Source organism: Balaenoptera musculus, chromosome 5, assembly GCF_009873245.2.
Source record: "Balaenoptera musculus isolate JJ_BM4_2016_0621 chromosome 5, mBalMus1.pri.v3, whole genome shotgun sequence".
Taxonomy (NCBI): Eukaryota; Metazoa; Chordata; class Mammalia; order Artiodactyla; family Balaenopteridae; genus Balaenoptera; species Balaenoptera musculus.
In genome coordinates, this window is record NC_045789.1 from 52406820 (window position 1) to 52434316 (window position 27497).

A 27497-nucleotide genomic window follows, 5' to 3' on the forward strand; every position below is an offset into this window, starting at 1 on the left:
TGTGTGCCAGACATTATTTTGAACGTTTTTCATTGGTTAACTAGCAATCAAGTGCCAGAGATCCTACCATTAGCCCCATTTATCAGTGAGGAAACAGGCACTGAGGAGGGATGGTGAAAGTTTCTAAGTCAGTGTGAGTGGAACTGGGATGGGAATTGAAGTATCCAGATGCCACACCACAGGAAGCCTTTTCTGATCTCTCATATCCTGATTTGGATGCCCCATTTATGCTGAAGGGGAGCAGAAGTTGCCACCCCCAAATTTGCCACTTTGGCATATTACTTTGAATTAAATAAGGACACTCTGACCGTCCTTTGTTCCTCCTGAAGGCAGGGGCTAACTCTCCCATATAAAAGTTACCTTCCCTGTACCAGGAGGGTAGAAGGCATCCTATCGCCAGAGACTGAGAATTTAGGGCAGAGAAGGCTGGATAAATAAAACTTGTTACTGCTTCAACAATTTACTACACCAGGCCCAAACCCCTTCGTCTTGTCAGTTCATCACAAATTTGTTTCTTTGTCTAAAAAATATAAAAGCTTCCTGCTTTAGTCATTTCATTGAGTCTTACATTTTTATGGGGCTCCCATATGTAATTAAATGTTTTTCTCCTGTTAGTCTTATGTCAATTTAATTATTAGACCAGCACCTAAAGAGGGAAAATTTCTCTGCCCTACAATGCTGTGAAGTTACCACACTGGGTAGGTTTCTGTTCAGCATAACTATAAGCCTAATTAAATTTGCATACCCTACACCTAGCACATAGTTAACAAATGTATGTTGAATTTCTGAATGCCTACTTATGTGCCACGTCCTCTGCTAGATGACTCATCTAGCTGGGGACAAATGCAGTGTAGAAACGCCCAGAGGAATTCATTTTTAATCATGATAAAGACCTAGTAAACAGGCCACTCCCCAGTCTACAAGTTCCCAAGTTCGAATTGTCTACATAAACCAAAGGCCCTATTATTCTTTTCTACCTTACAACCAACATCAGACTTGAAATGCATCAAAAGGTGGAGTAAGAAGGAGGGGGTAAATGGTGAATCTGTTCTCAGAAATAAAAGGCAGAAATCAAAATGTGATTCCATGGGGAACCCTAAGATGAAAACAGAAAAAATCATTTTTTGTAAATTCCCTATTTCATTATGGTAGTATTTTATGTATATTACTTTTGTTTATCCCCATAGTAATTAGTAGCAGGATGCTTGAAATGAAAAAGGCCTGAATACTTGTCATGGGGATGGCAAGGAAGCTGGGGAAGCTACTAGGTTTTTGTTTTGTTTTGTTTTTTGGTCCCACTGAGCAGATTGCGGGATCTTAGTTCCCCAACCAGGGATCAAGCCCAGGCCCCCAGCAGTGGAAGCTCGAAGTCCTAACCACTGGACCGCCAGGGAATTCCTGCTACTAGGTATTATATTCCACACCCAAACTTGGGGGAAAAAAACATGCAATGGTAAGGGTTTTGGCAGCTACTGAGAAAGGAATAAGGCAAGGTAAGTCTCTGAGACCTTCAACAGGAGGAAAGTGGAACTCAGTAAGTCCCATATGGATCTGACAAAGATGTTTGGGGTTGAGGATTAGAAATCTCCAAGTGTGGTTCCCCCTCCACCAAACCAAACCAAACAAAAAACAACTAAACAAAAACAAAAACCACAAAAGAAGTACTTGTATAGTGCAGTGATTGAGAGTTTAAGCACTGGAAAATTAAAGACTGGTTTCAAATCCCAGTTCTGCCAGTGTCTGGCTGTGAGAACGTGAGTTCCTCCAAGCTGAAGAGTGTACCTCAAAAATACAAATGGGGAAACAGGAAACCTAGCTCTTTTGACATCAATTTCAGCATAATTTCCCATTATGCTGCATAACCAGTGGATAACACAAGAAAGAGACTAGAGAAAAGCACTCTCAAAAGTACCTCCCTGATTTTTGTCCACAGTCCCTTATCTGAAACTCCTGTAGTCCACTCTGTTTCAGAATTTTTAAAATTTTGGAATTTATGGGACTTCCCTGGTGGCACAGTGGATAAGACTCCGCGCTCCCAATGCAGGGGCCTTGGGTTCGATCCTTGTTCGGGGAACTAGATCCCACATGCATGCCACAACTAAGAGTTCGCATGCCACAACTGAGCCCGCCTGCCACAACTAGGCAGCCCACCTGCCACAACTAAGGAGCCTACGTGCCGCAACTAAGACCCGGCACAACCAAGTAAATAAATTTTTTTTTTAAATTTTGGAATTTAGAAAAGAAATATAGTTATATACCACATATATTACGTAACCATTCCTCACCCTCCTGCAGAAGTGTTAAGTACACTAACATTTTGCAGTGAAACATGTTTTCACATTAAGTAGAATAAAGACTATTAACCTTAGATCAGGTTAAGTTTGCAGTGAATTCAAGAAAATACTTTGTTTTCTGAGCGTTTCAGATTTTGGAATTACAGATAAAATACAGGGTATTAGAGCAGAGGTCCCCAACCCCCTGTTAGGAACCCAGCTGCACAGCAGGAGGCGAATGGCAGGTGGGCGAGGGAAGCTTCATCTGCCACTCCCCATCACTCCCCATTGCTCGCATTACCGCCTGAACCCCACCCCCGCTCCCCCCGCCCCCTGTCCGTGGAAAAATTGTCTTCCACGAAACCGGTCCCTGGTGCCAAAAAGGCTGGGGACCTCTGTATTAGAGCACTCAATCAGGTGTGAGCATGCTACCATCTTAACCCTTCCTTGCCAGAAATTTTACTACTCCTTCAATTTAGGAATTCATTTTCTCCAGCGGGAATGATGGTACAACTAAAGAATGAGACAGGGTCTCCTAACTGATAACATACAAGTTTATTAAGAAAACTCTAGGGATTTCCCTGGTGGTCCACTCGTTAAGACTCTGAGCTCCCAATGCAGGGGGCGCGGGTTCGATCCCTGGTCAGGGAACTAGATCCCGCATGCCCCAAATAAGAGCCCGCATACGCAACTAAAAAAAAAAAAAAAAATTTCCGCTTACCGCAACTAAGACCCAGCACAGCCAAATAAATAAATAAACTCTAAACCAACTGAGAAAATGAGAACAAAGGCAAAAGAAATAAGAGGTCTTGAACATTGGTAAGTAGTGGTTACACGGCCCCTGCATTTGTGTACACAAACCCAACAACTTCTGTAAAAGGATGTTTATCAACTTAATAAACTTGCTTATAAATTTCTCCTTGCAACCTTCATTACTGCCTAGAAAACGGAAGGACGCAGAAGCCATCATAACAGCAAGATTGGGAGTCAGAGTGATTCCAGCAAATCTGAAGTGCGACAGCAGGGCATAGGAGCAAGCCAGCAGCCCTATATAGCTCCTTAGCAAAGGAACCTATATTTTGCTGCATGCTTGCAAAGGTGAACTTCAGTCATCAAGAAAACATCGGGCTTCCCTGGTGGCGCAGTGGTTGAGAGTCTGCCTGCCAATGCAGGGGACACGGGCTCGAGCCCTGGTCTGGGAGGATCCCACATGCCGCGGAGCAACTAAGCCCGTGAGCCACAACTACTGAGCCTGCGCGTCTGGAGCCTGTGCTCCGCAGCAAGAGAGGCCGCGATAGTGAGAGACCCGCGCACCGCGATGAAGAGTGGCCCCCGCTTGCCACAACTAGAGAAAGCCCTCGCACAGAAACGAAAACCCAACACAGCCAAAAATAAATAAATAAATAAATAAATTTATAAAAAAAAAAAAAAGAAAACATGACACTGTAATCATTATGCTGTTCGTAACAGTATCTATGAAGCATGGCTGTTTAAGCATTAAAGAAATAATTTAGAACCTTTGTTACCAAAATGCATCATTCCATACAATAGTATATAGTAAAGAACCATATAAATTCAGTACATTAGAGGCAAATGAACCTAATTATCAAAACAGTTAATTTTTATACGTGTAAATTTCTTTCCATACAGTAGGCGCTTTGTACGTACTATATATGCATAATAACAAGGTATTTTTTATTGAAGCATGCAGACACAGTCCACATCGGCATGGACTAGCATTTTCTACTCCTAGTCTTCACCTCAAATACCAATTAGTGACACTGGGCAACTACTGCTACTACCATCAAAATATTCTCAACCTAATGGTCTAAACACAATTTCCTCTAAACATAAATACCTCTAAATAATGATACTCTACGAATACTCTAAAATACACATTTCCTTTTGGAACTTAGGTATCAGGGTAAAATGAGGATTCTCCCATACTGTTTATTCTTTAATGGTCTGTAAGGAAGACAAAATATTAGATAAAAGCTTAATGGAAAGGTGAATAAATAATTATTTTACTAACTATTCTCATGGTAATAGTATATTTAAAGAAAATAAACAAAACCACTGGCCTCAAGATCAAGCATATTTGGGTTTTCAAACCCTGGTCCTAATCAGTGACTTCTATGATTTCTAAACTTTAGTTTTCTAGTATAGAAGACAATGAGCCACTAACTTCCAGGGCTGTTGTGAGCATTATAAAAAATAATGCCTAACAAGTTTTAAATGTTCAACATATTTCATATACCTTCAATATTTCTCTAGGAATCTGTGCAGTGTGGGAACACCTACAGCAAAAATAAACAGTAATGCAAAGTCAGGATTCATGGCCAAACATAACTATTTATTATTTTTTTAAATAAACATTCAGTTTTCTTCCTTTAAAGAAAAAAAATCCTAGAATTTAAATATTTCCAATCCCATCACATACAAGTCTGTATACATTATTTACATCTCTCAATTAAAACATATTACAGATTTTCTGACATTCAGTATCCCCTTTTATTTTTTAGTTTTTGCTGCACCACATGGCTTGTGGGATCTTAGTTCCCTGACCAGGGATAGAACTTGGGCCTCCAGCAGTGAAGGCGCCAAGTCTTAACCACTGAACTGCCAGGGAATTCCCTCAGTATCCCCTTTTAAAACAAAAACGATAAAACAGTTGAAGTCTGATCAAAAGTAACTACAATTTGAGTAATCTTGGCACAGTTTACAATATAGCGCCCATGTTGCATTTCATGTTTTAGATTCAGCTACTTTAATAGAGAGAAATTGTTCATCTCCATTAGAGCAGGATCCTGTCTTACTTATTCTCTGCAACAGTTGCACAGTGTGAATGCTGCCTCACGCTTCCATTTATGGCACTGGCAGTATTCTTCTGGTTTTGTCCTCAGAAATGATTCTATTAAAACTTTAAGTATTCTCATGTTTATTGTATTCTCTCTCAACCTAGATTTCATGATGCTGTTCCTAGATAATTTTTAGCAATAATGTAAAGGGAAAGTTCAAATAAAACAAATTTAAGTTTTCCCCACAAGATTAGTGTCCTTACCACCCTAGTAATGCATGTACAAAAATAACAAATACAATTTAGTGGCTGTAAAAAACTATTTCCCCTAAAAATAGTTATCTCTGCAGAACAATTTAAGGAGAAAAGTGTTCTTAAAATGAAAATGCGAGAATCTATTTTACAATTTGCACAATTAAGTAAACAAAATAAAAATGAAAACGTGCAAACCTGTAAGAAACACCCGCACATATAAGAATTTAATAATATATAACAGAAATTAAATATTAATAAAAGATTTAAATTTATATCTCTAGTAATCTCAGCTTCAGTGACGTAGTTTAAAGATAGCTGTCAACCAAAGCAAACCAAAAATGCTTATGTAAATTGTATCATCCAACACTTCAGCTGCAACCTATGTATTGACAGCAATCACTTCAGAATCACTAACAGTGAGGACCTATATAATCAATCTGTTTTGTTTTTCGTGTGTGTGTGTGTGTTTGTGTGTGTTGTGAGATGGGGGAGAGAGGAGTATATGGAAAGCGAACACTAGTAAGGAAGTAATTTACCTCCAAGGAGGAGATGACAAGTAAACAAGCTTGGAAAGGCCAGTGATTTCACTATCTTTGAGGATTCTAATCCAAATTTTTCTATTGTATAGTATTATATGCAGAAAAGGAAATTTGTATCACACTTGCAAAACTGAGAGTACTCAGTATTTTAATCTGTATTTTCTCTCTTTTGTCAAAATTTAAGTATCAGTTCAGCTACAAGTGGCAGACATGGAGCACAGTTTTATACCTTCAAAATGAATTTTTCTCTATAATTAGCCCATTAGGAGAGCCTCAAAAATTCAAATTGTCTGCAGTCAGAATTGTTATTATATCTTAAAATTAAACTTTTCCATAAATCATGAAATACCTTTATCTCTAAACAGTTATCTCATATACCATTAAACTGATAGCTCAACAACTGTAATTCCTATGGTGCAACTTAATATTATGACAAAACGCTGATATTTAAATCATTTTAGGAGTGGTCCTTAAAGTATAGATCTAGAATAGTGTTTCTAGGAATTGGTATATTCTTTAATATCCCAGATAAGTTTCAAAATAAGTTAAGTTTTCCTCTTGGTATGCAGTGACATTTTCAAATATACTTCTTGTCTCATATCTTTTAAAAAGACATTCAAAATGTTAAAGTTATAAATCACATATGAAATGATTATACAACTTGAAATATTTTACTGTGATACACAGACTTAAATTCAGCATAATTAATATATAAACTGTATTCCAATTTCTTTTTATAATGATCTCCAGTCTTTAAATTCAAATTGTTCATTTGCGTGAAAATAAGTTAAAAAAAAAAAGCATGGAGGTAAAGGCTGCTGCTTCCTTAAGCTATTTCTATCTTAAATACTGGATCCATTTTTTTTTTAATATATCTTCAATCAAAACTACCCTACAGTACTCAAGATATAATCCAAAAGTTATCAGGGAAATGGACCAAAAATAGAAAATAAGAAAAAGACTTTGGTTTTTTAAACTATTATATTTAACTGTAAGGTATTTAAACTAAATTAAAAAAATAAAATAAAACTTGTACATCCAAACGATACTGCCTACTTCAAAGCAGTGACATCAGGAAACTATTTTTTTATTAAATGATGTTACAAATCAATGCTCAAAACATTCTCTTCTGCAAATTCAGAGCCTATGGCATATTCTTTTGAACTTCCTTAATAGTTTAGTTCTAAGAAAACAGCCAAAGTAGAGTTGTTTTCATGAATGAGATAGGTCATATTAAGCTTCCAGAAAAGTTTTCGGTGCAACTGAAATGATAAAACAGATTTTCTTGCATAGTCACAAACCAATTCTCAAGGCATCTCTGAAAGTGTTCCAGAAACATTACACTTTTGCAGCATAGCTGGAATAAGTAGTGCTCCCAAAGAAACTACTCTGAAGATCAACTCTCATTTGAGATGTTCAAGGTATGACATATTTATCTTAAAAGGAAGTCCTACAACTTAATAATCGTATCTCACATATTTTACCATTTCAGTGGTTATCAAAAACTCTCTCAGAGAGGGTGTACACAAAGGTATAAAAGAAGTCTGTCATTTTGCTATTTTCCCCTAAGCAAGGAAAATGCTAATACATAAAATGCAGTGTGGTGATTACATGTAAAATATAAATATCCACATTATCTGTAATTCCTGAATATAAGAGATTGTAGTGCTTTATCTTTCCTGATAAGCCAGGCAGTAACTCAGTCTGCGACATGTTATACACTAAACATATCTTTTCCTACTTAATTTTATGCTGACCATTTAGCATTTAAAAATGACAAAGGTAGGAAGAGATAGCAATCTAAAATCTTTCAATTTAAGGTAAACTGACCTCCAAAGCCTCTACCAGCTAACACATACTTAATGTTTTAGTGCAGCCTAGTGCCATGGTTTTTATGGGAAACAGAATAATCAAGCCAGTAAACGAAAGCCAGGAGCACCACCTACAGCTAATGAAAAGATTATCACTCTGCTATTAATTTCTCTCCACCACCATTACACCGCCATTTAAAAGAATTATTAAAACTTGCTTCCTATCAACATTTAACCAAAGCTTTGTGACAATACTATGTTAACTTACTACTTTATATTTTATGCTTTCATCAGCAGATGAGAAAACCAACTTCTGCTTTATATCTCTGTATGAAGAGCAGGGGGGAAATCATTATCCTGGTTATTTACAAATTAAGAAATCTGGAAAGAATCGAATAGACATTTATAAGCAAACTATGTTGTAAAACCAAGATTTGATCCTTATTTTATAAAAGGCATCTTACTAATGCTCCTGGGAACCAAATGAATCAAAGCAACTTTGTATTAAGTCAGTTATTTCTCACATGCTCTGGTGTTTCCCTCTTTGCAGCCACGTAACACCATGCACAATGCCAGGCCTCTCCCTGGGAGAATGTCTCTACTTTGTTACCATATATACACATACATATTTCCTTACTTCCCAATACCTCTGTTTAAAGGAATACTCAGAAGCAGGCACCTGAGATTCTGGCACAGTGATAAGAAACTCCTATCTACATAGAGTGGAAAAGTAAGTCCGACTACTAAACATTAATTTATAATAACATTTGTACAGTGTACTACTGTACAAGGCTTAAATGAGCAAAAACAATGTTTCACTTGTCTCTGCAACCCCTTTATTACTAGGTTGATATGAAGTCAAATGCAGTATTGGAAGACTATTTGAATAATCATATGTTTCATTTTCCTAAATAGATAGGACCCCAAATCACTAGATGCCAGATTTTGTTTCCGCATCAACCCACAGTGGCTGATATTATACATTTGGATACTAAAAGATTTGTTTTAAGGAAATCAGCTAGTTCTCATTGCAGTTTATAAATAAGTATGACCAATGAATGTCCAATATATTTGCCTCTGCCAGGCTCTCCTGTTACTTTCCACTGTTGGTACTTGGAGAATGATTGCTAGAAATGAGAAAAAGGCAGTTCCTACTGATCATAATTGTAATGGCATTAAGTTGTATCACTATTCTACTTGTTAATGGCAAAAACAAACTGATTTCAATTGAGATTCTTTTCTACTGTTTTTAGTCTATACAATTTCAGAGTAAGATTTCTATTCTACAAGGAAAAAGGTATGTTCCTAACAAAGGAAGAGTATATATTTCTAACTGAAGGAAACAAATTTACCAGAAATGACAAAATTAAAACTGGAAGTCTAAAATGGATATTTCACAAGAGTAAAACTGAAGTGAAAAATGTTAACATTTATTTTAAAAACTAAGTTTCTGAACTTTTTACTTATGGGAATAGTTCACTAGAAAGTCATGGCAAAAAAAAAATATAAAAGTTAATAACTACTACTTCAGCACTTTCATTATCTGATATCACTGCAAAGAAAGATTTCCTTTCACAGTGGAAAAATTAGAAGTCAGAATGCTTCAAGTTGGGCCTATAACAAGTAAAGAAGGTACTGTATCATTTTAAAATGACAAACACCAGCTCCATTCACTGAATGGAAATGCTGTAAAGTGATCAATTTCCCCAAACAGTCCTTAAATTCCATGTTTATGTCTATATCTAAAATTAGTAATTTATTTTTAACTTCTCATGGAAGTTGATTCCTACAAGGAAGTCTCTAAGACTTTGCTTACAAGATATTGATTAAAATATTCATGCCATTCTATTCAAGAGTTTTGAGAAAGGACTTTCTTGAACTTGACTCCCCGTACTTAATCCCATCTATAACGCACCATTCAAACTAACCCCCTGCAAACAAACACACACTCCTATCACCTCTTCTTCAAAGTAGAAGGGGATTCTGCAGATTTATGGCTCATTTGGCAATTGCTAAGAAACCTCACAGTTCAGCATCATCTCTGAAGATGGCAAACCTATATATAACCTGAATTTTTACACCTACAGTGCAGCTAACATGTAGAAAGAAGCCAAAATGTAATCGTTATTACATTTCAACATCTTCAAGTTTCAATATCACAGATATCAAGAGATGGAAAAGACCTGCTTGTAGAACTTTAAGCATCTGTTGAACAGAATTACTATCAATATCAAAAATAATTAAGAAATACTAATTTTTTTGCTCTACATGCACACCTTTACAAACTGTGTTTCTTTAATGTAGTAAAAGCTGGAGATCACCAATTTAGGTAAACTATGGCTTTTATCAATAGGTATTTTGAAACATGCATCAGTAAGTGCCGTGGGTAGTAATCCTAATATTGTTTCAAGCCCTGTTCAGTTCTATGTCTGTGCTTTGCACCTCAGAAATGAGCCTGCCAAGGCACTTAAAAACATAAGACTTCTGCGGACTTCAAAAATCAACCACAATTTACACAATGGAGAACCCCCATCCATCAGCAGTCCAATCAATAAGCATTTCTTTCAACATATAGTATTATCAAAAATTCCCCAAGTTAAAAAAAATACTGTATGCCACTAAGACAAAATTTACCCCTAACAAATTAATAGAGAATGGTTCTTGCCTCCCTCTAGCAATAGTATATGGTTTCATTTATTCAGAATAAAGAAAAAGGAACCCAAACAAGCCCCCCAAACCTAACATAAAAACAACCAAGATAAAAATAAAATAAAACAAAATCCAAATACACTCCACACAGCTTCATTTGAGGAATAATTTGCACACATCTGCATCCTTTTATCTGTCCTTTGAGGTGAGTTTTTCAATCAGTTCCTGGAGTGGTGCAAGTTCTCTTCTGTCAATAAGGTTGAATTCCTATGTATGACAAAGGCAGAAGAAATAGCAGAAACACATTATTTACATCTCACTCCAAATCAGATTTCCATTAACATTTGTTGGAAATTAGCTTTTAAAGTAAATAAAAGTCAAATCTCTTTTTCAAGAAAATTTTTTCTATTCCCTACCTCTGTGTCTTAGGCAAATCACTTAACCACTTCTGATATTATATTTTACATCTGTAATAATATTAGGGTAAATTACCTCATAAGATTATTACGGGGACTAAATGTGATACTACTGTATGTTAACCACTTCATGTAATCCCTGGCACAAAGTAAACGCTCAATAAATGGGAGTTGCTGCTTCCTGTTAAAAGGAATAACCAGGGCACCATTTAGATATAGTCAACCAAGCAGGGATCAAAAACAATCTCAGGCAAATTTCAGCATTATATGAAGAGTAAAAAAGTTAGTTTATGTTATTAACTAACGTATCTGCAAGCTACCATATAATGTGGTATGAGAATAACATGAATAATGTGGAGTCCACAAATGATAAATAAATCCTGTAAAGAACAAATACGAAAGCCTGGATTTAAATTGTGCTTCTTTAGAAGTTCTACCACTGTCATTCTGAAATTCAATTATGAACAGATTTCCCCTGAACTATAAATTATAAGGCTAGTAAAAAGTGGCTGTTGATACTTCTGATCTTTTGATATTCTGCCACAGTGGGGCATTCTGAGCTCACAATTTCACTCATTTATTAGCATCCATCACATGCCAAGCACTGCAATAAGTACTAGGAAGAGGCATTAAGGGGCATTCAATAGCAAGTCTACCACTAAGACTTGCGGGGTCTGGACCAAGAGCACAAATGGATATACATCACATGACTAAATTACTGTACTTTACATTAAGCTAATATATTGTTATATATGTTCGATTCTCCTACCTTAACAAACACACCACAGTAGCCAGGAAAGCAGATTCAAATTTAGAATTCTTAAGACTCCTCAGTCTACACTGGAAAGTAGTGACATGAGAGCCAGTCCCTGGCCCTCAGCAAACCTCCCTGATCCACCAAACCGCAGCTCCATCCTGTACTTCAATGGGTCTCACATGCAGTAGTGTGGACACCCTGACAGGCTTATAAAGGCAATGTCCACACACACTCACCAACAGCTGCCATCTGGCTATCCCTTAGGTCTGGCTATCAGAGATATGACCTTCCCTTAAAAGAACGGACCAAAGGAAAAGATCCATGCAAACCCTGGCAATACACTTGAGACCATGTGGGCAGGGAATTCTGAATCTCAGGTATCCAAGCACATACCAGAAGGGATCTATGTAGGTATGTTCTTGGCCCTGTGGATTTCTCACTCTGTGGGGAGGAGTATGGGGAAGGGCCAGAGTAGAACTTCTAAATTGTGAGGCCCAAGGCAGAGGCCACTCTCACTCAAAGAAAGGGTGATACTGTATAACTAATGGACCCACCTTTAAGAAGGTCACAGTGTCCTGAGATGTAACTAGGCTCAGATGTGGTAAATGCAACATATCAATCCCTTACTATTTGCTAGGAGTTGGGAGATACAGTGTACTTTAAGATCACACAGTATGGTAAACCTAAACCTTCTGGTGGGAGAATATCCTCCCCCAAACCACTAAAGCCTCAAGCAATCATGTTCTGCCTAAACCAAAGCACAGATGCAAATTTTAGGATAACATTTTGTTTCTATTGGTATCTATAGATGGGATACCATAGTAAAATAATTGCTCAGGGCAACAGTTTTGGCAAGTTACTATCTCCTAAAATTTGTTTATATAGGTGAAATTAAGATACAAAATGTGTGTCCTCATTATGAGGAGTGTATATAGAGGGAAAATAAACCCCTTTTTCTTTGTGGAGATGGGGCATGGGAAAGGTATTTATAAGTTTATGCCCACAGATATACAAAAACAACACAGATTCAAGCTTTGGACTTCTCCTGCCTACCATCTCCCTTCTCCAAACTCCACCAAAAAACAGCTGCTCAGCTTATGCATGTCTACCTCTTTTTCACTCCTACCTTTTAGTTCTCTAATTATTAAAGCAGGACAAGAATAGCCTCACTCTTTTTAGTCTACATCTCTAAGGCCCATTCTCTGAGAAATAAAGAGAGAAGGAAGAGGAGGTCAACTAAGGATTCAGATCAAAAATTAATGGACCTCTGGAACTTCAACACTCTTTGGGATATTTTTTTCCCCTTTGGAATAATGGACAGTACCTAATTCAAAAATTACTCAGAATATGGTTTTAAATAGGAGGGAAAAAGGTATGATATTTAGAGTCCATTTCCATGGCAAAGTATGCTAAATAAAGATCCAGAGCAGACAGGAATTGAGGGTTAACAGGAGTAGGAGGAGTGCTCAAGACCAAGTTCATCTACATGTTTACCAAACTAGCCAGGTTCTTTATTCAGCGGCTCCATTATGGACTGTTAACTGAAGCAAATCCAAGGTAAGACCTCTCAGATTCACTGTAGATTTGCAATGGAATTCAGAAACCAAAGGCCAATCTTTATCATCATAGCAAGTATTAAAGGGGATGAAGACTAGAGAGATATAGCGAATTGTATCCTGACAGTATGGATGTAGTATTTACCTCAAAACTCTGTAGATAACTGCTTTTTCTGAGCAAAAAAGATCTCCTAATCCAACTTACCTGGACAAAAAAAATAAAGTGCTTGAAAGATGTATTGAGATGTGCTTCCTCCTGAAGCTGGATCACAGGGTCAAAATGCTGATGATAAATGTGAGCATAAACCCTAAAGAGGCGTTTGAGTATAGTTTTTGCCACAGACATGAAATTCTTCGGAAACGGGACACCTAGTAAATAGATAAACAACCCCCTCTATTAACAAGAAGAGAACAAGGCATTATCAGCAAATGGCAATATAAATTACCAAGACAAGGCTGAAAATAAGAAGTATTTATGAATTACTACTTAAAATACCCATTGTACTTTTCAAAAGTTCTCAACATATCATGAATGAAAATAAACTTCAATGCTTCTATGGAATAAGAATTTGTCTTCAGTTTAGCCCTTTAGGCCTCTAATATACCACCACTTTACCAAAATGAAACAAATAGATGTCTAAGATGGTAATGGAGCTAAAACATATACTCAGATCCTCAGATTTCTTACGCTGAACACAAATAATGTATTACTATGTTTAGTTTTGTTTAAAATTCCTGCAATACATTTTCATATTTTTTTCTATGGAAATTATTTCATTACTACACCAGGTCTACATTTACCCTGAAACTAGCTGCAGTCTCAGTTCAATTAGAGAGACTTGTTTTATGAATTAGAGCACTTTTACAGCATTAAACAAATACAAAGCTAGAAAAATACAGAAGTCTGCATCCTTTGTTAAAGTGGCTAAATGATCCAGATTGGCAAAACACAAGGCAAATACTGGTACTACTGGGTTCAATGTCATCACATTGCCTACTGCCAGTTTAAAAATATTATAGATCACAAGAAAACACAGACATTTTGGGGTACATAAGTGTCTCCCAAAATGAAGGGACACTATATAAAATAGTATGCTTACACTCTTCAAAAATGTCAGTGTCATGAAAAGACCAAAGAAGCCTGAGAAATACACATATTCCACATTAAAGGAGGCTAAAGAGACATGACACTGAATGAAAACAAATGTCAAAGATTTTCTTTTGCTCTTAAGGATATTACTGGGAAATTTTGAAAAATCTGAATAAGATTTGTAAATTAGACAGTAGTATTGTACTGGTGTTAATTTCCTGATTCTGACAGTTATACTGTGATTTTCTAAGGAAATACACATTGAAGCACATACAGATAAAGGTGCATCATAATTGCAACTTACTCTCAAACAGTTCAGGAAAAAGAAAAGAATGTGGAGTGGGGAGGGAGGGAGAGAGAGAGAGAGAGAGAGAAAGCAAATGTGTTAAAATGTTGGCAACTAAAAAATCTGGAAGAAGGATACATAGGGATTGTTTGCACAATTCTAACAAATTTTCTAGAAGCTTGAAATTGGGTTAAAATTTAAAGTTAAAAAATATATTATGAAGATAAAAGACAAGATGAGGGCACTTATCCCAAACCATTACTATGTATATAAGTAATGCAGTCTTGAAAAATAGACCTTTTACTACAAAGGCTCCAAAGTAGTTAAAGCATTCAATGAATGTGTTTAAAACAAGCCATAACAACAGCAACTATTTACATTGCTGACTCCTCTACTATATCCTTCTCCCCAAAACTAAAAAAGCATAAAATACAGTCAAAAAGTTGAAAAAGAGCAAATTCTTAATTTTTTCAGAAAACACAGTTGTAAGGAGTTTGACACACTAAAGTCATATGAACTGTCTAAATGTAATTTCCACTTGAAAGGTCAGCCCTTTAAAAGGTCAGTATATATAAAAGTCACTCAGTTGATAACAGGCCAACCTGTCAAATCTTGTTTTCTTCTCACCTAGCCTGATTTCACAGCCTGCAAGGTTCACACCGTGGGTCATGAATACAAAAGCCCTCTTTGCCACCAATATAAGGTAAAACTGTTTTGAAGTCATATAAACTCCCTTCCTAAACAAGAAATGGATATGACTGCAGCAGATGATACTGGTTGCTTACCCAATGTCCAGTCTCTTTTTTCCCCAACACAGGCCAGATTTGTTACTATCCAACATATACCGATCTTCTTACTGTTTAAAATTATAGGGAGGTTTACCTAATATTCATGATAAACTTGGTATGAAAAAGATAGATACTTTCAAGTACATAAGATTAGCAATATTTTGATAGGTATGGTAATCTAACATGGTTAGATTTTATCTAAACTGGAATAGAGAGGCAATAAGCCCTAGAAACGCATGAAATTAGAGATAAATCATGATGGATCCCAGTTAAACAATTATACCAATTTTTGATGGAAATAATGTCTCATCATCCAACTGGTCCTGAACCCAAGTCATCAGGTAATCAATGTACTTTGGTGCAGAGCACTTAATAGGCTTCTTTATGTTTGTTCCATCTGCCCAATGATACTCATATCTGTATTAGAAAGATAAAAAGTACACAGAATATCAGTGTATACCTATATATCATGTGTATATTTTTATATTACATATATATGTTTATTAGGAATGTATTCAGGACATATTCTAATCTCTTCCTCCAAATAAAGATTTTTTGCATTTGGCACTTAAATTTAGCATTTTTAAATTGCTATTGGACTATTTTGCATTTATCAGGATACAAATTAAGCAGATCCCACCAAACCCATTTTTTGTGAGCTTTCCTTCATACATAGCAGTTATATTTTAGAATCACACATAGTATAAACTGCCATAGTAGAAACCCTAAGTTTACTTCCCACTTCTATGATGACCATCTTTAATCTTTATGATTATTGTTTTCTTCCTCAAAAAACGTTTCTCCTTACGCAGTACAATTCTTTTTAACTTGGGGCTTTAAATTTTGGGTTAAGACTAGAGAATGACATGGAAGCGCCTAAGTAAGATTAATGAAAAAGAGAATGATTCAGTATTTGAGTACATTTGGTTGAGGAGCTAAACATGCCTTTGAGGAAAATTGGCAACCCAAATAAAGATGCCTATGGTATCTGGGTATTAACCAGACACTATCCTTTGGTATAATAAACATTTAATGTACACCTACCATGTGAGAAATACTGTGTCAAGGAATACTGTTCTTGAACAAGGGACACTAAAATGAAAGACACTTTCTCTGTTCTCAAGGAAAAAGACTAATAGAGAAGACAGACTTGTAAATGAGTATGTAAAAACAGTACAACAGAATGCTAATGGAGTTACTTAAACAAACACACACACATACAACCACAACCTGATTTTTAAGACAAGGAGTAAGCATGCAGCTGAAACTCCATGTACTAAATTATCTAAACTGAACTAGCATTTAGTTTTTTAGTTTCTGAAGGTTACTTCTGCCACTTAGCTTCTCTCTTTGAATCAATTGTGTTTTTATAATCTTGTCCCAGAGTTTGGACTGACATAATGATAGAGGTGATTAAGCCTAGCAAAGGAGCTGGAAGAAAATATGATGGAAAAATACTACAGGCTATTTTAAACAATGAAAACTATCTTGAGATAGGATAACAATGATGCTTTCTACTTAATCATAGTTACTTACACTTGAACAGTAAATCTTAAACAGGATACACCTGAATAAATATTCTGACAGCATACCAACCCTGGGAAACAGGGATGAATGTCAAGTCTACTTCGAAAGTCTCCAAGAGGAGATACCCCAACATTTCTTGGCATCCTGTTCCACTATTTAATCACTTTCACAGTCAAGAGATTCTTCCTAACATAAAACAAAAGTCTCAAGTGAGACTTAAGCCTCTTCTTGTTTGAGCCTCTTAGGAGATAGAGAACATGAATGGTAGGACTTCTAGCCATCATTACTTAGTCTTCATTTAAAGACAGGAACTCATCCATGTTTTTTCCCTTATGTTATGAAGCCTCAACGTTTTTGCATTTCTCTCACAATCATGTTTTTCATTTTGTTAATGATCTCAGGTGTTCCCTATTCATTTTTAAATGCAGAAGTCAAAAGCAGGCACAGTAAACCAAAAATAATTTTCAATATCCTGAAGCTTTATAAAAAATACTAATATTCAATGTCCTAAGGTTTTTTGAAAAATAAAACAACTGTATATTGCTTATACTTCTAGAGTTTATGATTCCCTGATTCTTTCCTTTTCTTTTGTCATGTTTATACTTATGATGACTTCATCTTCTAACTCTATTTTGCACCCACTGATTTTTTTATTCCACCTTTGACAGACCATTGTCTTTGAAATTTATGTGTCATCATGGTATGAATTTATAAACTACAAATTCCAAAATGTTCATTTCTTGGTTAATAATGATAATAATAGTAACTGAGAAACCACTTCAAGAAAAAAGTGCAAAAAATACTAACAGGTGGAGTCTGAACAACATGCTACCCAATAACCAATGGGTCCCTGAAGAAATCAAAGAGGTAATCAAAAAATACCTGGAGATAAATGAAGACAAAAACATAACGATCCAAAATATATGGGATGCAGCAAAAGCAGTTCTAAGAGGGAATTTTATAGTAATACAAGCCCACCTCAGGAAATAAGAAAAATCTGAAATAAACAATCTAAGCTTATACCTAAAGTAACTAGAAAAATGGAACAAACAAAACCCAAAGTTAGTAGAAGGGAAGAAACCATGAGGAATAGAGCATAATTAAATGAAATAGAAACTAATAATAATAATAATAATAAAATAAATAGAAAAGACCAATGAAACTAAGAGCTGGCTCTCAGAAAAAATAAACAAAATTGATAAACCCAAACAAATAAAATCAGAAATGAAAGAAGAGAAGTTAGAAACAATACCACAGAAGTACAAATGATCATAAGACATTACTATGAACAATTATAGCCAGTCAAATGGACAACCTAGAGGAAATGGATAAATTCCTAGAAACATGCAATCTCCCAAAACTGAATCAGGAAAAAACTGAAAATATGAACAGATGGATTACCAATAATGAAACTGAATCAGTAATTTAAAAAAAACCCAAAAACTCATAACAAACAAAAGTTAAGGACCAAACAGCTTCACAGGTGAATTCTACCAAACATTTAAAGAGTTATATTACCTATGTTTCTCAAACTATTCCAAAAAAATTGAAGAGGAAGGAAAACTTCTGAACTCATTCTATGAGGCCAGCATCACTTTGACCAAAACCAGACAAATCACCACATAAAAAGAAAATTTCAGGCCAATATCACAAATGAACATAGGTGCAAAAATCCTCAACAGAATATTAGCAAACCGAATCCAACAATACTTTAAAAGGATCATAAACCATGATCAAGCAGGACTTATCCCAGGAATGCAAGGATGGTCAATATCTACAAGTCAATCAACGTGATACACCACATTAACAAACTGAAAAATAAAAATCATATTATCATCTCAACAGATACAGAAAAAAGCCTTTGACAAAATTCAACATCCATTTATGATTAACAAAAACTCTCAAAACAGTGGGCTTAGAGGGAACATACTCAACATAATAAGGCCATATATGACAAACGCACAGCCAACATTATACTCAATGGTGAAAAGCTGAAAGCATTTCCTCTAAGATCAGTAACAAGACAAAGATGCCCACTCTCACCATTTTTATTCAACACAGTATTGGAAGTCCTAGCCAAAACAGACAAAAAAAGGAAATAAAATGAATCCAGATTGGAAAGGAAGAAGTAAAACTGTCACTGTCATTGCAGATAACATGATACTATACATAGAAAATCCTAAGGATGCTACCAGAAAACTACTAGAGATCATCAATCAATTCAATAAAGTTGCAGGATACAAAATTAATACACAGAAACCTGTTGCATTTCAACACACTAATAGTGAACTATCAAAGATAAATTTAAAATAATCCCATTTACAACTGCATCAAAAAGAATAAAATACCTAGGAATAAATCTAAGCAAAAAAGTACAAGACTTGTACTCTGAAAACTTTAAGATATTTATGAGAGAAATGGAAAAACACACAAACATATGGAAAGATATAACATGCTCACAGATTGGAAGAATTATTATTTTTAAAATGACCATACTACCCATGGCCATCTACAGATTCAATGAAATCTTTATCAAAATAACAGTGGCATTTCTCATAGAACTAGAACAAGTAATTCTGAAATTTGTACAGAAACACAAGACTCCAAATAGCCAAAGCAATCTTGAGAAAGAAGAACAAAGCTGAAGGTTTCACACTGCCTATTTCAAACATACATACATATAGTATACTATAGCTATACTACAAAGCTATAGTGATCAAAACAGTACGGTACAAGCACAAAAGGAGAAACACATATTAATGGAATAGAATATAGAGAGCCCAGAAACAAACTTACACTTAAATGGTCAATTAATCTGCAAAGAAGGCAAAAATATACAACAGGGGAAAAGAGACAGCCCCTTCAATAAATGATGTTAGGAGAACTGGAGAGCTACATGCAAAAGAATCAAACGGGACTACTTTCTCACACCATGTACAAACATAAACTAAAATAAAAATGAGGGACTTCCCTGGTGGTCCAGTGGTTAAGACTCTACACTCCCAATGCAGGGGGCCCGGGTTCAAGCCCTGGTCAGGGAACTAGATCCCGCATGCCACAACGAAGAGCCCACATGCCACAACTAAAAGATTCCACATGCCGCAACTAAAGATCCTGCATGCTTCAACAAAGATCCCGCATGCCACAACTAAGACCTTGAGCAGCCAAATAAACAAATAAATATTTTTAAAAATAAATAAATAAAATATAATAAAAATGAATTAAAGATTTAAATGTAAGACCTGAAACCATAAAATTTCTAGGAGAAAACTCTTTGAAATCAGTCTTAGCAATATTTTTTGGATCTGTCTTCTCAGGCAAGGGAAATAAAAGCAAAAATAAATTAATGGTACCACATTAAACTAAAAAGGTTTTGCACAGTAAGGAAACCAGCAACAAAATGAAAAGGTAGCCTACTTAATGGGAGAAGATATTTGCAAGTGATATATGCAATAAGGGGTTAATATACAAAATATACAAAGAACTCATATAACTCAACATCAAAAATAAATAACTAAATAAACAACACAATTAAAAAACGGGCAGACGGGGCTTCCCTGGTGGTGCAGTGGTTGAGAATCTGCCTGCCAATGCAGGGGACACGGGTTCGAGCCCTGGTCTGGGAAGATCCCACATGCCGCGGAGCAACTAGGCCCGTGAGCCACACCTACTGAGCCTGCGCGTCTGGAGCCTGTGCTCCACAACAAGAGAGGCCATGATAGTGAGAGGCCCGCGCACCGCGATGAAGAGTGGCCCCCGCTTGCCACAACTAGAGAAAGCCCTCGCACAGAAACGAAGACCCAACACAGCCATAAATAAATAAATAAATTTTAAAAAAATGCAAAAAAATTTTTAAAAAAAAGGGCAGAGGACCTGAATAGACATTTTTCCCAAAGACATACACATGGCCAAGAGACACATGAAAAGATGCTCAACCTCACCAATCATGAGGGAAATGCAAATTAAAACCACAATGAGATACTTCTCACACCTGTTAGAATGGCTATTATCAAAAAGACAACAAAGAACAAGTATTGGCAAGGATGTGACAAAAAGGGAGCCTTTATGCACTGTTGGTGGAATTGCAAATTGGTGTACCCAGTATGGAGAAAAGTATAGAGGTTCTTCAAAATATTTAAAATAGAACTGCCATAAGATCCAGCAATTTCTTTTCTGGGTATTTACCCAAAGAAAACAAAAACACTAATTTGAAAAGATATTTGCATATATGCAAAAAGATATATGTTTTTCATTGCAGCATTATTTTCAGTACCTAAAATATGAAAGTAATTTAAGTGTCCATCAACAGATGAATGAAGAAGATGTGGGGGGGGGGGGTGTGTGTGTATACACACACACACACACACACACAAAACAGAATATTACTTAGCCATAAAAAAAAAGGGAAAGAAATCTTGCCCTTTGCGACAACATGGATGGATCTAGAGGGTATTACACTAAGTAAAATAAGTCAGGCAGAATAAAACAAACACCGTATGATCTCATTTACATGTGAAATCTAGAAAACAAATTCACAGATACAGCACACAAAAGGGTGGTTGCCAGAGGGGAGCGGGATGGGAATAGAGCAAAATAGGTGAAAGGGATTTAAAGATACAAACCTCCAGTTATAAAATAAATAAGTCATGGGAATATAATATTCAACATAAGGAGTATGGTCAATAACACTGTAATAACTTTGTATGGGAACAGATGGTTAGTAGACTTATCATGATGATCATTTCATAATGTATGGAAATGTCAAATCACTATGCAATACACCTGAAACTAACATAATATTGTATATCAACTATATTTCGATTTTAAAAAATATTTGGATAGAGAGGCATAAGCAATCAGAAGAAAGGCAGGATGGAGGACAATACAATAGGGAGGACTATAAAGCTCAGGCTAAGGAATCTGGACTCAAAACATTAGTCATTGGTAAATCACTGAAGGAGATGCTAAATACAGAAATTATAAGGTCAGAAATTTTCTTCTAATCTAAGAACTGCATGATAAAGTAAAAATGAGAACTGATCATGAATCATGTCTTACTTTGGGCCAGCTGACATCACTGGACAACTTTCTTCTGTACAAAAATCTGTGATTGTTCCATAAAGCATGTTGATCTGATTGAAGAAATCTACAGCTGCAAAGCAAATATCAGTTATAAGTAAAAAGTTAAATTTTAATTTTACTCAAACAATCTTTTATTCCAGCAGAATCTCAGATCTATCAGTGTTGTTTCCTCAACAAAGAACAGATGAAAAGAATACAAACAAACAATATTTGCCTCACTGAATTTAGGAGCTTCTGTTCATTAAGTGACTCCCTTAAGAGAATAAAAAGCCAAGCAAGAGTGGGAGAAATCATTTGCAACACATATAATCAATAAAAATCTTATATTCAGAATATATAAAGAACTTCTATAGATCACTAAGAAAAAGACAACACCGTAAAAAAATGTGAGACGGTTTCTGAGTCTGTTGGTTATCTCTATGGAAAAGAATAAAACTTGACTCTTCACTCACACAATACCTGAAAAGCAATTCCAAGTGGATCATACATGTAAATGTGAAAGGCAAGACAATAAAGTTTAAAAGAGCATAGAAAAATATGTCCATGAACTTTGGCATGGAAATATTTCTTAAGAAGAGCACAGAAAACACCAATCATAAAGGAATAGTTTTCCATATGTTTCACTGGAAAACTGTTATTCCTTGTTTTTTTATAATTTTTATGCTACTCATAATTTTTTTATATTGACCTCAAAGCCAACAAGTTTATTAAATTTACCTATTCATAATAATAGTGATGGTGTAGTAATAAAATCATAGTCTTTTGGTTTTTCAACATTCATTCATGTTGGCTATGAACATAAATGTTGTTTCTTCCTTTCCAGTTATTATTATCTTTTATTCTTTTTCCTGCCTTACTGCATTGGCTAACGCTCCAGGAAAGTGGTGATGGTGGCTAACCTTAACTCATTCCTAATCTGAGAAAAAACTTCAACATTTCATTATCAAATATGATGTTTGCTGTATCTTTTTTGTAGATATGCTTTATCAGAAAAAAGTTCTCAACTTTTACTTCATAAGTTTATTACGAATTGATTTTAAATTTTACCAAATGTTTTTTCTGCTTATACTGAGATGATCATATGATTTCTTCCTCTTCCTTTATTTTGGCTAATGCGGTGAATTACAACTGATTTGCAAGTGTTAAGCCAACCTAGTATTCTAGGAATAAGAATAATTTGGTCATGATGTGTTATAATTTTTAAGTATTGCTAGATTCAATCTGCTAATATTTTTATTAGGATTTTTACATCTAAGTTCATAAGTTAGATGACCTGGTTTCCTTTCTTATATGTCCACATAGAACTCATAACACTAGTATTTTCTCCTTTCCACATAAAGCTTTAGAAAGACTGGTGTTCTTTCTTTTCTTTTTAAAATTGAAGTATAATTGATTTACAATATTTTGTCAGTTTCGGGTGTGCAACATAGTGATTCAATATTTTTATAGATTACACTCCATTTAAAGTTATTATAAAATATTGGCTATAGTCCCTGTCCTGTACAATATACCTTTGTAACTGATTTCTTTTATACATAGAGGTTTGTACCTCTTAATCCCTTACCCCTATCTTACCCCTCCCACCTACCCTCTCCCTACTGGTAACTGCTAGTTTATTCTATATCTGTAAGTCTGTTTCTGTTTTGTTATATTCATTCTTCTTTTTTTATTTTTTAGATTCCACATATAAGTGATAACATACAATATTTGTCTTTCTCTGATTTATTTCCCTAATCATAATACCCTCCAGGTCCATCCATGTTGTTGCAAATGGCAAATTTCATTCTTTTTTATGGCTCAGTAATATTCCATTGTGTGTGTGTGCGTGTGTGTGTGTGTGTGTGTGTATACACCACATCTTTATCCATTCATCTGTTGATGTACACTTAGGTCGCTTCCATATCTTGGCTATTAGCTTCCATATGCTGCTATGAACACTGGGGTACATGTATCTTTTCAAATTAATGTTTTCATTTTCTTAAAATATACATCCAGCAGTAGAATTGCTGGATCATATGGTAGTTCTAGTTTTAATTTTAAGAGAAACCTCCATATTGTTTTCCATAGTGGCTGCACCAATTTACATCTCCACCAAGAGTACACTGTAGGGTTTCCTTTTCTCCACATCCTTACCAACATTTGTTATTTGTGATCTTTTTGATGAGAGCCATTCTGACAGGCATGAGGTGATATCTCATTGTGGTTCTGATTTGTATTCCTCTGATGAATAGTGATGCTGAGCATCTTTCCATGTGCCTGTTGGCCATCTGTATGTCTTCTTTGGGAAAACGTCTATTTAGGTCTTCTGCCCATTTTTAATCGGGTTGTCCTCCACATGAACAGTGGGTAACCTATGGCTTTGAATCCCAACTCTATACTTAATAGTTGAGTTACTTAACCTCCCTGAATCTCAGTTTCCTACCTTTAAAATTCAGTTTACTGCAGAGTGCTAAAAAACAAAATACATGTCTACCATAAAGTAGACATTTAGTAATTCTTAGTTTTCTTCCACAAATGAAGATATGGCCTCAAGATTCTGTGCCACAAAAATTAATTATAAGCCATCCATCTACTTTTTCCAAAACTCTGAACCTTGTATCTTCTTTAAGCTATCACTCTTTCTAGCAGCAGAATGTTCAAAACCAGCCTCTGGTTTCTGGCTATGAGACTAGTTGTTGAATTTCTAAAATTTCCCATCTTCTACCATTTATCTTCATCTGGCAAGTAAACTGAAGGAAAAAGGCCATTAAGATGCCAATCTTATCAACAAATCCCCTTCACTCTTTTATGTACCCGAAATGTTTACTTAATCACTGTCAGTGAATGGAAACTGTCTATCTAGCCTCAAATCCTATTCACTTCATCAAGTGTCACTTGGAAAGATTACTATAAATAAGAAAAAAATTGTAATCCAATACTTCAGTCAAATGCTGTATTTTAAAGGCAGAATTCTATGTTCTACGGGGATGTTCAAACACTTCAGTTCAAAGCAAGTTTTTTCTGGCTATAACTGCAAAATGTCTGTGAAATTTTATAAGTTCCTGAAGTTCTAGACATTTCAATAGTACAGACACTCAGTTCTGATAATTGAAACAGAGAGAATACAGACAGAAAACAATGATCTGCTTTTATACTTAAAAGTCACAATCTCATGTAGTACCGAAGCTCTACACTGCCTTCCTTAGATTTCTAAAATTAGAAAATGAGCTCTCAAATAAGTGGTACGAAAAGGCACAAACAAGTACCCAAAAAAAGGATGTACACATATATTGGAAATTTATTCTGAATATTGTCCTTAAAGTGTCATAGAACTATCTTATAGGTTAGATGACTCTCATCAATAAAGCAAACAAATCACTTTATCTCTTTAGTAACTAAACTCTCTGGGTCCAGGAGGATAACCATACTCTAATAAATACTGCTCTTACAGAACTGCTGTCACAGTAAGGTTTTAAGACATCTCAGTAAAATACCTTAGGTTCCTAAAAGTTAGTGGGTGGCAGCTCAATTTATAAATCCCATGATATGTTTCAAATTACAATAAGATGCCATCAAATATTACAATAAAGATACTGCTCTGTTTTTCCTTAATCAAAGCCTAGGCATTTAGTGTATATTTTCAATTAAATTTCATTTATTATAACTGGAGTCATATAAATTGCCTCCAGTTATAAAATTCTATTAATTTCTTCACCAATGCTGATAAACCTTGAATATTAAAAGTACCACTTTTGGGCTTCCCTGGTGGCACAGTGGTTAAGAATCCGCCTGCCAATGCAGGGAACACGGGTTCAAGCCCTGGTCCAGGAAGATCCAACATGCCATGGAGCAACTAAGCCCATGCACCACAACTACTGAGCCTGCTCTAGAGCCCGTGAGCTACAACTACTGAAGCCCGCGCACCTAGAGCCTGTGCTCCACAGCAAGAGAAGCCACCGCAATGAGAAGCCCACGCACCGCAATGAAGAGTAGCCCCCTCTCTCTGCAACTAGAGAAAGCCCGCGCACAACAATGAAGACCCAACGCAGCCAAAAATAAATTAATTAATTAATTTTAAAAAAGAGAGAGAGAAAAGAATCAAAATAAAATTTAAAAAAAAAATTTTTTTTAAAGTACCACTTTTATTCCCCAACTTACACTGCTTAATTCCCAAGAATATATTTACCTTTTACTTATATTTTTTTCTTTCTAGAGGTTAAGAATATATCATAAACATATTTTACTAATTTCATAAGATCACTATTGAATTGTCTTTTTTTCTTTTTACAGCACAGTTTAGACAAATAACTAAATATGCTACTGAAAGAGGCAATTTAGCATAGGGGTTAAAGCGCAGTCTCTGAAATTTTAGACCACTGTATTTGAGCCCAGGCTCTAGCATTCAGTAGCTGTAAAATGTAAGCACATTACTACAGTCTTTCTGTCTCAGCTTTCTTATCTATATACTGGGATAATAATAGTACCTACATCATGAGGTTGTAAAGATGAAATAAAATAATCCATGTAGAAGAAAATAAAAGCAATAATTTGAAAAGATACATGTACCCCAATGTTCATAGCAGCATATGGAGGCTAATAGCCAAGATATGGAAGCAACCTAAGCGTCCATAAACAGATAAATGGATAATGGTGTGTGGGTGTGTGTGTGTGTAACATATACATATATATAAACACATCTTCTTTATCACACACACACAGACACACACACAAATGGAATATTACTCAGCCATAAAAAAGAATGAAATTTTACCATTTGCAACTACATGGATGGACCTGGAAGGTATTATGCTTAGTGAAGTTAAGTCAAACACAGAAAGACAAATACTGCATGATATCATTTATATGTGGGATCTAAAAAATAAAATGAATGAATATAACAAGACAGAAATAGACTCACAGATATAGAGAACAAACAAATGGTTACCAGCGGGGAGAGAGAATGGAGGAGGAGCAAGACAGGGGTAGGGGATTAAGAGGTACAAACCAGCAAGTATCAAATAAATAAGCCACAAAGGTATATTGTACAGCACAGGGAAATATAGCCATTATATTGTAATAACTTTAAATGGGGTATAATCTAAAAATATTGAATCACTATGTTATACATCTGAAACTAATACCATAAATCAAATAAACTTCAATAAAATAAATAAATAAAAATAATTCATGTAGAAGGAATAGCAGAGTGCCACAGTGTTCCATAAACATTAATTGCTGCTATTATTATCATTTTTTCCAATGAAGATGGTAAATCTATGCTTTGTATTACATGATAACAGGAGATAAGAATTTCATGTAACTCCATATTCAGAAATAAAATACCATAAAGGTTAAAGTAAATTGAGGTACCACTATCTTGTGGTATTACGTTGCTAACTAAATCCTAGAATAGAGAGCACCCCAACACTCACCTACAGTGAGGCTACTAACCTAATTTACGGTCTACTGAGAAACAGAAAGGCTACTTACTGTTCACTGCAACCCACTCATTTAGATCTTCCCCCTCAGGAAGCATGACAGCCATCCGGAGGTTTCCACTGCCCAGTGTGGCCTCTGCATGCTTTAAGAGCTCATACTGGTGAGAACCCTCTGGTATGTTCTTCTTTGGTTTAAACGTTTTAGAGGAGCGACTACCACTATGAATAGGAAAGAAGAAAAAGGCACATCAGTG

General features: G+C 35.5%; 1 protein-coding gene across 1 annotated transcript in view; it reads right to left on the minus strand.

Moving 5' to 3' along the window:
• Positions 1–4605: 4605 nt before the first annotated feature.
• Positions 4606–27497, minus strand: part of MOB1B (MOB kinase activator 1B) — a 66094-nt gene continuing 43202 nt past the window's right edge. The window contains exons 2-6 of the mRNA XM_036852983.1: positions 27296–27462; positions 21803–21896; positions 15501–15634; positions 13259–13422; positions 4606–10591 (exon numbers count right to left, since the gene is read on the minus strand). Of these exons, the coding sequence (XP_036708878.1) occupies positions 10514–10591; positions 13259–13422; positions 15501–15634; positions 21803–21896; positions 27296–27462 (637 nt within the window). The 3' untranslated portion in view covers positions 4606–10513. The remainder of the gene's footprint in view (positions 10592–13258; positions 13423–15500; positions 15635–21802; positions 21897–27295; positions 27463–27497) is intronic.